Here is a 12,500-nt window from a genome sequence, read left to right as displayed (position 1 = left end):
GGAGTGACCCATGCTAAATTATCTCTAGATTTTGTTCTTCTATGGGGGATGTGTTTTTTGACTAACTTACCAATGGCCTCCCTAAATTCTATCCACATATCGTTTACAGTTTTATCATCAATGTTGTTCTGTATCTGCACAGATGCTGCCCATAAGTCTTCCGAGATATTGTCCCATTTAGCCCTTTTATACATACCTCTTACTAACCTCGTTTTCTCGGTCCGTACTGTAAGTTACGGGTCCTCGTTTTTTCCCGTTGATTTATGGCCCAAGCGCGAAGCGCGCGGGCCATAAATCAACGGGAAAAAACGAGGACCCGTAACTTACAGTACGGACCGAGAAAACGAGGTTTGTAAGATATTTATTATATCTCTGAGGTTAACCGGCGCGCGGGCAAGGAAACTAGTCAAAGTGAAGCGGAAGGTTCAGCTGCCACAAAGAATGTCGTGCCAAAATCCCAAAAATTAAATCTTCTTGGCTGTTAAGTTTGACATAGTTGCTTGCAAGATTCAAACAGTTTTCAGTACAAGTTTATGCAACAGAAATGACATGAAAAACTCGCTAGATGATGTTTTGTCGAAATTTTAAATTTAGCGGGCTGTACAGCGGGCCGTACTGTAGAATACGGCCCGCTAATTTAGCCAATTACAGCGCGCGTACTATCTGAGAGATATAATAAAAAGGGATCTCACGCGGTTTTTGTTTATAACGTACTGGTGTTAAATCTAACTCCACAGCAGGGCAGTCATGGTCTGATATACCTGGTGTAACAGAGACATTCTTACCACTGTTTGGGTTGTTTGTAATGACCAGGTCTAAGATGTTTTGATTTCTTGTGGGTAGTTCGACCACTTGAGTTAAATTCAGAAAGATTATCATCCAGTATATCCCCAAACTGGCAGTGGAGAGATGGATGGTTGCAGGGCTTAACAATGTGTTCTTTCCAGTCCCAGCCTGGGAGATTGAAGTCGCCAGCAAGGAGGATGTGATGGTTGACGTTTACTAAAGACAAAGATCTCTCTAGCTCTAATAAAGCCTCTTCGTCATTTTCATGCGGCCTATAATAGGCTCCAATGTGCAATGTCTTTTTACCAGATATTTGTAACTTGCACCACATGATTTCACAGCCTGTTTCAAGCTCAGGTTCTCTAGTAGCTATTAGATCTTTCTTGACAGCAATAAACACTCCCCCATGAGGATCAGTTCCTCTGTCTCTCCTCTCAATCTCATACATGTCTGCTATTAATATTTCCCCTGTACTGTGATTTTTCGTCAGCCATGTTTCAGACCCGATTATTATATCTGGCTTAAAATCTGCTGCTAGTTGAGCGAGATCTTCATTTTTGGCCAAGATGCTTTGACAGTTTACTGTTAGGATCGAGAGTGACCTCTTTTTGCTGTGTTTGGCAAAGGGAGATGATGTAGATACTGGCAACCCTATCGATGTATCGATCGAGCCAGACGATGTGTCGATCGAGCCAGACCGTGTTTCGGTGGTAGATTCTGCAAGGGGCTGGAAAGAGTTGGATGTGTTGATACTGTGAATTGAGTCGAAGAGGGAAATAGAGAAGTTTGGAAGACCGCAGCTAGTACAGATCCATATGCATGAACTGTTTGCTAAAGAGTCATAAATATGATCATTCATGACACAACAACGTGCATGGTACCAAATGTCACACATGTTACATTGAATTCCTTTTTGATTGCACAGGTGGCACAGTCTCCACAAGGATATTTATACTGAGGCCCTGGGTTTGTTTCCACAATTCCATTCAACAGCAGCATTGAGAGAAGGAACCGCATAAACATCTTATTTGAAGTCACTTGCGACATTCCGCCATGTGCAATCCTGAAGCGTGATGAACGATAGAAAGCTTCAAATCCAACTTTGGCAGCCTTTTTACAGGCAAAAGTTTCATTCAAGCCGAAGTCGACATAATCATGCTGTGATCCGTACCAGTTTGGCGATAAGAACAGAAGAAATTTAGCGAAAAGTAACGAAAATAGAGAGCTTAAAAAATTTGGACCCGCCATATTGGCTAACCGCTGACCGCTTTTTAATTATCTATCGCCCACCTTCATCATACTGCATTCTGTTTTTGAGTGAATTTGGCAGTCTACTCGAACATTAAATCACGACTCCTCGTGCGTTGATGATCACTGGTGATTTCAATTTACATCTAGACAACAAATCTGATCCTACTTGTATCGATGTTCTTCAACTGCTGGAATCTTTTAACTTAAGGCAACATGTTCGTGAGCCTACTCATCGTTCTGGCCATACTCTCGACCTTGTAATTACTAGAGAAGATGAGAATATAATAGGCCCTGTTTCCGTGACAGAGTCAATTATATCGGATCACAATATCGTCAACTGTAGTCTCAATCTCTTGAAACCGACCTTAATGAAAAGATGTATCTCTTCACGTAAAATTAGATCAATTGACATTGAACGACTTAAATCAGACATTTGCGATTCGCTTGGCCCTAACACTGATATTTCCATCGATGTGAATGATCTTGTTTCTGGATATTGCTCAGAGTTAACAAGGATTATGGATATCCATGCTCCATTAAAGAAACGTCATGTCGTCATCCAACCTGCAGCGCCATGGTACGATGATGAAATCAAGGATGCAAAGAGATTAAGGCGACGGCTTGAGAGACGATGGCGTCCATCACGTGACCCTGTTGACCATAGCAACTTTGTAAAGCAATGCCGTGCTTTGACTGACCTTCTTCAATCTTCACGATCAGACTACTACACGGATCTTATCAACAGCAATAGGATGTTTCAAGAAAGATGTTCAGGACCGCTGGAAAATTGTTGCATACCAAACCTGTGACAAATAGCAGAAAGACCTAGCTGAGAAATTTATGCATTTCTTTGATGCTAAGGTTAATGCTATCCATCAAGAGTTGATGCTGAAGTATGACGATAACACTTTTATTATTTTTGATGATAGTAACATCACCTGTAAATTTGAAGCTTTTAAATCTGTCTCTATGGATACACTACTAGCCTTGATAAGACCATTGTCTGGAAAGTCATGTGATTTAGATCCTCTTCCAGGTTCTCTTCTACGTGCATGCTTGTCTGAGTTTGGCTTATACTTACACAGATTGTCAATCAGTCTCTGCAGTCTGCTGTTGTACCTGAACAACTGAAGGTGGCTATGGTAAAACCCTTGCTGAAAAAGCCCTCACTTAATCATCTCGAATTTAAGAACTTTTGTAGAAAACGTTTACGTGCGAATAAAGGACACGTTCATAGTACATATGGAACTCGAGACTCTTTCGTTTTGTTTGTACAGTGATAGTTGATTGATTAATTTAGTGATTCTCATATTACCTGTATATAGATAAGCGATTACACATTAACGCGACACAACAATAAACGAGTTGCAATTACGTCTACGCTTGATTTATTATATGGCGCCCAACGCGGGGCTCTGACATCAACCGAAAAGAAGAATGTCCGAAAATCTGGCGAGAACCCGCGCCAAACGAAGTGGAAACAGAACCGTGTTAACGAAACTTCTAAACGAAACCGATGGCCTGCTGAAATCGAAGGATGAAGAATTGGATGCACAACGCTTAAAGGTTATTAGCGAATTGTTAAACGAAAAGCTTAACTTGGTTAAATCCCTGGACGAAAAGATAATCGATGCATGTGAAGTGGATGACATCGAACATGAAATAGAGGAATCCGAAGAAATCAACCTTCGAGTGCAGTTTAAATGATACAATACATCAAGGAAGCGACGAGTCCAAAGGTTAACATCAAGGGTAATAGCATCTTAACATCGAAAAACGCGAATGTCGACGATCAAGCACTCTCTACTTCAATACCTTCGACTACTGGACCTCAATCTTCAATGATATTCGCCAACGTGGATTCAGTTCGTGATCCCGCCATCCCAGTGACGGAAAATTCTGAAAATTCAAATGTTGTTGAATCCCACCACGCCGGAGTTTCTGCGCCCCAAACAACGGGTAATTCAGGTACAACATCAGTTCAATCTCATAATACCAGTAACTTGAGCGAAAACGCCAACCTGAATTACTCTTACTCTGCTCCACATCCACCGAAAGCCAATTAAAATTGCCGAAATTAGTATTGCCCAAATTCAAAGGAGATGTTACGCAATGGCAGAATTTTTGGGACAGTTTCAATAGTGCCATTCATAGCAATACACAGCTAAGCAAGATCGATAAGTTTAATCATTTACATTTACTATTGGAGGATCAAGGAGCACGTTCGATACAAGGGTTACCTAGGTCTGAAGCCAACTATGACTCTGCGATCGATATTTAACACAAACGTTTTGGCAAACCCCAGAACATAATCTCGAAGCACATGGACGAGATTCTTAAAATCCCAGGATGTGTCATTGATAACACCGCCCAGCTCCGCCTTGTTTACGATAGGATAAGTATTAACGTTCGTGGTCTTGAGTCGTTAGGCATAAGTTCCAACCAATATGGAAGTTTGCTGATACCTGTTATTATGTCAAAATTACCGCCCGAAATCAGAGTGCAAGTTGCAAGAAACACAGCGCGCGAGGTTTGGGAAATGTCAGAATTATTAGAGGTTATCCAACAGGAAATCGAGGCTCGAGAAATCGGCGATGGTGTGAAAGCAAATGTACACTTGGATAAATACAAAGAAAACACGCCGAAAAGGCCGAGTAATTTGACCTTACTTTCTCACGATAACGCACGACTTCAGTCAAAGGGAAATCAAATTAAATGCATTTATTGTGGTGGATTTCATTACTCTGCTCCCTGTGAAAATGTGAACGATCCTCATGCTCGTTTCGAAATCCTAAAAAAGGGTCAAAGATGTTTTGTTTGTTTGAAAACTGATCATCATAGTAGCTCATGCAAAAGGAACTGTCGACGATGTCAGGGCAATCATCATCAGTCAATTTGCCGAAAATTTGTGTCAACGACGCCCGATTACAGTTCCGATTCGTCTGGTCTAAACGATCAGAATTCGAAGGAAGTGCAAAACTCGACTCTTGTGAGTTACACCAGCGAACCAATTGCGAATGAAATACACCACGAAGGAACCACTGAAGAAGGAAATGAAGCTCCCTTCTTGGGGAGCGCTGTAACCGCGACGTCGACCGCCAAGACCAAGGGCAGCATTTTACTTCAAACTGCGACAACCACCGCGACTATTAATGATCGGAGCAAAACAATGACTGTTCGAATCCTGTTCGATAGCGGCAGTCAGAGATCCTACATCACAGACAACGTAAGGAAGAAGTTAGGTCTAAAGTCAACAAGCACCGAGATCCTTCATCTGAACACATTTGGAGAGAATGCCTATCGAAAACAAAGGTGCGAAATGGTCACCTTGCCACTTCGTACAATCGATGGTGAATATTGTGAGATTACGGCGCTCAATTTTCCGATTATTTGTTCACCATTGCCAAAGAGCGTAGACTTACGAGATCATCCGCATTTACTAGAACTAGAGTTAGCTGACAGCGCTGAGGGTTCGAATTCGATCGACATTTTGATTGGTTTAGATCATTACTGGGACTTTGTTACTGGTGAATCTATTCGTGGAGATTCTGGTCCCACAGCGGTTAAAAGTAAGCTAGGGTGGCTTCTTTCTGGTCCGACTAAAAACTCACAAAGCGAAACTAATGTCTCAAATTTAGTCATATCGGGAGAGACAATGTCGAGCGAAGCAAGAGAAAACAACGAAATGGTGGAAATGCTGAAAAGATTCTGGGAGGTTGAAAGTTTGGGAATTGTGGATACCGAGTGCGAAGTTGAATTAGTCAAGCGGAAAGAAGAGGTTGCGTTTAAGGGTCGTCATTATGAAGTCGGACTGCCATGGAAGGAAGGTTGTCTTGAGTTCCCCAGTCCAACCACTATGGAATGTGCATAACACAAGATTACAATCATTGCACTCTAAATTGAAGAAGGAGCCGAATTTGCTACGAGAGTACGACAACATCATTCAAGAACAACGAAAGAAAGGAATCATCGAAATTGCACCTACACCGAACGAGGAAACTCTGGAAGAAACGCAACTTGACTGCACAATCGCCACGAAGGGGATTCATTACTCGCCACATCATGCAGTGATAAGAAGAGAGCGTGAAACGACAAAAGTGAGAATGGTATATGATGGTTCGGCGAAGAACTCAAGGACGAACGATCTCTTAATGATTGCTTAGAAGTGGGAGAAAATTACATCCCACACATTTTCGCAATGTTAACAAACTTTCGTTGGAATTTCGTCGCCTTAACCGCGGACATCGAGAAGGCTTTCCTGATGGTAGGAATCAAGCCGGAAGACAAGGACATGTTGCGCCTTCTTTGGCTGAAAGACTCTCTCGCCGACGAACCTGAAATCGTCGAATATAGATTCAATCGCTTGTTGTTTGGATTGAGGCCATCTCCTTCGATTCTAGGTGAAACTATCGCGTATCACTTGAACTTTTACAGGCAAACTGAACCCGAGATGTTCGAGCTATTGCGCTAGTCTCTGTACGTGGATGATCTTCTTACGGGACAAGAGAATGACGAGAAAGGTTTAATTGTTTATCAGAAGTCAAAGAAGATGATGGCGAGTGGAGGTTTTAACCTCAGAAAATGGAAGAGAGCGAGTGGAGGTTTTAACCTCAGGAAATGGAAGAGAGCTCACAAAACCAAACAAGGTCGACAGATGAAGCTACTGCAGAAGATGATGAGTCATATGCGAAATCGTCCACTACACCCGTAAATTCTGAAACGAAGAACGATACTACGGTCAAAGTTCTAGGGATGAACTGGGACACTGTAGCAGACGAGTTTTCCTTCAACTTAACCGATTTGTTCAACTATGGAACGACACTGCCGGTGACAAGACGCTCTGTTTTGAAATTGTCGGCGAAGATATCAAAGTTCGATCCGATTGGATTTCTCACCCCGTACACTATCGAAACGAAGATTTTATTTCAAGAACTCTGTCTCGATAAGGTTGATTGGGACAGCGAACTTGAGGGAAAGCTACTCCACACCTGGCCCAGGCCCTGGCCCGGGAACTCTCTCCTAGAAGAGCTGAGATTTTTAAGCAATGTCCGAATACCACGCTGTTATTTTCGATCAAGGCCAGTACACTTCGAGCTTCATGGATTTAGTGACGCATCAAACCGCGCGTATGCTGGAGTTATTTACATCCGATCACTCTATGACAATGGTCAAACCGATGTTCGATTAGTTGCCTCGAAAGCAAAGGTCGCACCCTTGAGAAGGCAGACCATCCCGCGTCTGGAATTACTTGGTACACTTATTCTCGCCCGCCTCGTAAACAGCCTCGATTTGGCCGGTAAAAACGTCAAGACGTTTTACTGGACGGATTCAATGACGGCCTTATTCTGGATAAAGGAATGAAAGACCATGGAAACAATATGTACAGCATCGCGTGGAAGAAATTCGCAAGTTAACTTCAAAGAGCGACTGGCGACAAATCTCTGGAAAACAGAACCCAGCTGATTTGCCGTCGCGGGGATTGAACGCGAAAGAACTGTCGGTTAATACTATTTGGTGGAACGGGCCAAAATTTCTCTACAATCCTGAATCGGAGTGGTCTTTGAGCGAACAAAGACAAGAAGAAGATGAAGTAGCGCTCAAAGAAGCTGTTAAGAATCCATTCGAGATCACACACTCATTGGTTTCGCGTTCGCCCAGTTGTTCCATAGATCCCAAGATTGACGCATTAATCGACGTAAAACGATTCAGTGAATTAACAAAATTGCGCCGTTTGACAGCCATAGTCGTCGGTTTTGTAAACAATCTAAAGGACAAGGTACAAAGCAAGTCGAAACCCGAGAACGGAAATGAGATTCTCAGTGCATTGAACTTAGCCAAAGCAGAAGAACTTTGGAACTTGGAGTTATGCAAGCGTCTTCATTTGAACAAGAAATCAAGTTTCTTCACAATCACCGTCAATCCAAGTCTGCGCTGCCGACTTACGTCTCCCAGTTTGGATTATTTCTGGAAGATGGAGTTGTCAAATGCAAGGGGAGGATAAATAATGCCGATTTATCGGGGAACACAAGAAATCCAATTCTACTGCCACCGAAACACGAGTTCGTCCGATTAATCATCAAGAGTGCGCACGAATCAGTAAAACATTGCGGAATAAGGGACACACCCACTCTGATCAGAGAACGATTTTGGATTTTGAGAGGTCGTGAAGCAGTAAAACAAGTGATTAAAAAATGTGTAATTTGCTTGAAAATCGATGGAACTCCATACAAGTCACAATCTTCCCCCGATCTTCCATGCGAACGGGTTTCGGAGGATCCACCTTTTACGCATGTGGGATTGGACTTTGTCGGCCCGTTGAATGTAGACAGCGGAAATCGAGACGTGAACAAATGAACCAAAGTTTACATATGTTTGTTCACATTCGCTTCTACAAGGGCTGTACACTTGGAGCTTTGCAAAAGCCTCAACGTTCAAGATTTTCTGCTAACATTCAGACGATTCACTATTCGACGCGGACTCCCTGCTACTCTTACGTCAGATAACGCAAGGACCTTCAAATCTTCGAGCAAGGAAATAAGAAAGATGATTAGGTCCAACGAGGTGGTGCGTTACCTCGTTAACCAGAAAATTTCGTGGGACTTTATCGTCGAAAGGGCTCCTTGGTGGGGAGGTTTCTGGGAGCGATTGATCCGAAGTATCAAGACGCCTTTAAAGAAAGTACTCGGTCGGTCAACTTTGAATTTTGAAGAGCTGCGAACAGTACTGGTGGAAATCGAAGCAGTAATCAACGCAAGCCTTGGCTGATCACTTACATGTATGATGACGCAGACTCAATTTCTTATCCTTTGACACCTTCTAATCTTATTTATGGTCGACGTGTCACGCCAACACCGAACTGTTCTCATCAGGAGATCATCAGTACGCATCAATCTTTGACAAGAAGAGCTCGCCATCACAAGAATTTACTTCAACAAGTAACGAAACAGTGGAGAAAGGAATATCTCACTAGCTTGCGTGAACAATCGAGCGTAGCAAACAGAAGAAATGGTTCTCAAGAAATCTCCGTGGGAGATATTGTTTTACTTAAAACGATTCATCGACCAGAGTCTTCTGGAAACTAGCGTGAATTGAGGAACTCATTTCTGGAGCTGATGGAAAGATTCGAGCAGCTATCGTTAAGGTCGGAAACAGTGAAAGGCGATCGACATATTTACGGAGAGTTGTTCAGCATTTGATTCCAATCGAAGTTAGATCGAATGTGGACAATGAGGTCAGACAGCCTGCTGAGAACCAAGTTTCTAATTTAGCTGTTCGACCCCGACGAACGGCAGCCGTAGTTGGGGAGGTCAACCGTCGTGAACTGAACATTGTTTGATCGAATCTTAGTATTTTGTTGAACAGAGACATCCAACGTCGAATGCCTTTGGAATGATCTGCCTTACAACATTAAAAACTCAAAAGATATAAATAATTTTAAGAAGTTAAAGACGCATCTTTTTTAAGAAAGATTTTGCATTATATGACATTTACTACCTTTTTGAAGAACTCAAATTGGGCAGTAATTTTACTAGTTTACTAATTACTTTATTTAATTATTCTTTTTAGTGTTTTCCTGTGAAGCGTCATGGATTTATAGATATGTACGCTATATAAAAATGTTTATTATTATTAATATTAATGATAATAATAATAATAATATTATTATTATTATTATTATTATTATTATTATTATTACTATTATTAAAAGTGTATAGAAGATGCATGAAGCGTGTTACAAGTAAGCGCAATATTACATCTGTGTGTCCGGTAAAAATTCTTTATGTCCAATGCCACGCGCTTTTACAATTATCGAGGAAATTAGATCCAGATACCATAGTATCTGGCATAAGTATAATCATAAATCTCTACTGTGAAACACCTGGGGTACAATTTATTATTTTACATAATATTAAAACACTCTCTCTCTCCTCCAAATAAGTTATATAAAATACCTCATAACTAAGAGCGTATATCTCCCATTACATGTACAGGTTTTTTGAAAAGCTTTTAACCACGCAAAGTGGTCGGTGTCTGATTACACGAGTGACTGTTTCCGATTCCAGGGATGATAAATAATTGATTTTCTAAACCAAAGATCATTGTACTTAACAGACAACCTAAGAAGTTTTAAAAAGCCTGAAATTAAAAAGTTTGGTTTTCAGATGGAAATAGGGAGTTCCAGAAACGACGACTGCTACCGCACCGAGAATACCACAATACATTAATATCATTGGTTCAAAGAGGGACGCAGCACAATTATTTTTCCTCAAAAGAGGGAAAATAATATTGCTGGAAGTGTGGAATGCATTTAAGCGCATATTTTTGCGACAGTCTGCATAACAACGACGTCATCACGAAATTTGAGGTTTGACGACAACGTCGGCATGCAAATGTGAATCTTTCGTTTTCTTTTTTTAGTCTGAAACCAACTTGTCTTTAGGATACTCCCTCCCCACATTGAACGACGTGAACAACATGGAATAATCCCAAAAGATTTATGATTTATGATTGTTTCGTCAGTTGTGGGTTTTTGGTTAATTCACTGTTATCAAACATCTTTATTGACGACTTTAATGCCAGACAATAAAAGAACTGCGTTCGAATCCTAAAAGGAAGTTACATTGTTATGAAATGCTCAGATAATAAAGTATACGAAACGATTTGATATTTACCAGTGAGTCGGCTAGGTCCACAGCTGACAAATGATTTACATTAGTGTTATGACATCACTATAACGTATCTCATTAGCGGATAAATTAACTTAATGATCGATTATAGAATTTCTCGACGAAACACTCCCCTCCACAAAAAGGGACTTGTAAATTAATAAGTCCAGATTATAAAAATAGTAACAGTAAGAGTTTCTATCATTTCAGAAGTCCGAAATGTCATCCTTTGGTATAAGTAACACTAAACGGTGTACAGGGCGTTTGATCGTGACGTATCCTCTTCCTTGATATTTGGTTACAGGTTCACCTTGCTTAGGATTTTTGTACTGCACTTCAACTTTGCGCACCTTGCCATCAGAACCAGGGAAGGTATTTGAAACTATCCCAAGTCGCCACTGACCTCTAACCAAGTTAGAATCTTGTATTAAAACAAGGTCTCCAGTTGTAAGGTTGCGATGTGCTGCATGCCACTTCTGACGCACGATCAGGTCTGGGAAGTAGTTTGTGGTCCATCTTTTCCAGAAGCTATTAACTAAGTTTTGAATGAATTCAAAACGGAGTCTTGGATTTGCTGACTCTTTAAAAGGGCCACTTGTACTCGTGTTGTGGAACGGCCTAAAAGTAGGTCGTTCGGGCACAAATAGGAACCGTCTTCGGGCGACCTTGGATGACGGCCTACAGGTCTTTCATTAATTAGGTTAGCAACTTCAAAAAGTACCGTTTGAAGTTCTGAAAATGTTAGGATGCTTTCTCCAATGGCAGCCTTGAGTGATCTTTTGACTGATCTGATGAGAGATTCTGATGTTCCATTTTGCCATGGTGCATCGGCTGGCGTGAAGTTCCATTCAAGACCTTCCATAACTCCAAAACTTTTAAGTTTCTCCCAATCCCAAGATTTCGTAACATCCTTAAGTTCCTGACTTGCTGCGACAAGTTGCGCGCCGTTGTCGGAATAGATCTTTGATGGATATCCTCTAAGTGAGACAAATCTGCGCAACACCATAAGAAAACTTTCTGTGCTGTAGTCTGGCGCAAGGTCCAAATAAACAGCTCTGGTTCCAATGCAATTAAAGATCACCCCATACGCTTTTGACATAGTACGCTTCTTAACTGCGTCACGGATCGTAAAGGGTCCAAATAAGTCAATTGATGTGGAATACCATGGGGGTGCCGGCTTGAGTCGTTCTTTAGGAAGGTTTCCCATCACTTGTCCGGATATTTTCTTGTCAAGTTTCTTACATGTCACACACTTGAGCTTTACACATTGGATCATTTTAAGTAATTTGGTTATCCAGAACCTTAACGGATCTTGCTTGCAGTTGTAAGAACTCCGTAATGCCCCTTAGCATGAATGTACTCGCACTAAAGTCGAGCAAATCGATGCTGATATGGTACGAGTATGATATCTTCCTTGTTGTAGCCGATTTCTAGCCATTTTTCAGCATGGCCACTTATCACATATATGCCATCATCTCGTAATCGAGGACACAAACGTCTGTACGTACCATGCTTTATATCGTTCTTCATATTTCGTTGTGCCTCTTTGATCCAGAATACCTCCGCTGTCTCTACATCTTTACTTGTTATTTCCTGTGTTGCGTTCTTAAAGGTTGCCTTGGGTTGTCTGCGATAAAGCTTTAAGATCCTTGCTGTCACTCTCAGTAGACGGTTATAGTCTGAGAATCATTTGATCTTGATTCTAGAGGCCAAGTCGTCTTTAACACTTACATTCACTGTGTTGACTACTTTCATAATTGTCGTAGGTATTCTTACTTCAGAATAATTACGAGAAAT

General features: G+C 41.3%; 3 protein-coding genes across 3 annotated transcripts; 2 read left to right on the top strand and 1 right to left on the bottom strand.

Annotated features, from left to right (window-relative positions):
• The first annotated feature begins 4,230 nt into the window (after positions 1 to 4,230).
• LOC138008157 (uncharacterized) lies at positions 4,231 to 9,957 on the top strand. The gene has a single exon (XM_068855384.1). It carries the CDS (start codon positions 4,361 to 4,363, stop codon positions 5,906 to 5,908), a length of 1,548 nt encoding a protein of 515 aa, XP_068711485.1. The 5' UTR covers positions 4,231 to 4,360; the 3' UTR covers positions 5,909 to 9,957.
• On the top strand, positions 6,655 to 8,038 carry LOC138005912 (uncharacterized). Its single transcript, XM_068852087.1, has 2 exons — positions 6,655 to 7,311; positions 7,424 to 8,038. Exons 1-2 carry the CDS (start codon positions 6,655 to 6,657, stop codon positions 8,036 to 8,038), a joined length of 1,272 nt encoding a protein of 423 aa, XP_068708188.1.
• Positions 9,958 to 11,238: 1,281 nt separating the features above from the next.
• On the bottom strand, positions 11,239 to 11,979 carry LOC138005911 (uncharacterized). Its single transcript, XM_068852086.1, has one exon. The coding sequence runs from the start codon at positions 11,977 to 11,979 to the stop codon at positions 11,239 to 11,241; it is 741 nt and encodes a 246-aa protein (XP_068708187.1).
• Between the last annotated feature and the right edge of the window lie 521 nt (positions 11,980 to 12,500).

Source organism: Montipora foliosa, chromosome 6 (assembly GCF_036669935.1).
Source record: "Montipora foliosa isolate CH-2021 chromosome 6, ASM3666993v2, whole genome shotgun sequence".
NCBI lineage: Eukaryota > Metazoa > Cnidaria > Anthozoa > Scleractinia > Acroporidae > Montipora > Montipora foliosa.
Note: the sequence above shows the minus strand (reverse complement) of the source record. Positions and strands in the feature narration are given on the sequence as shown.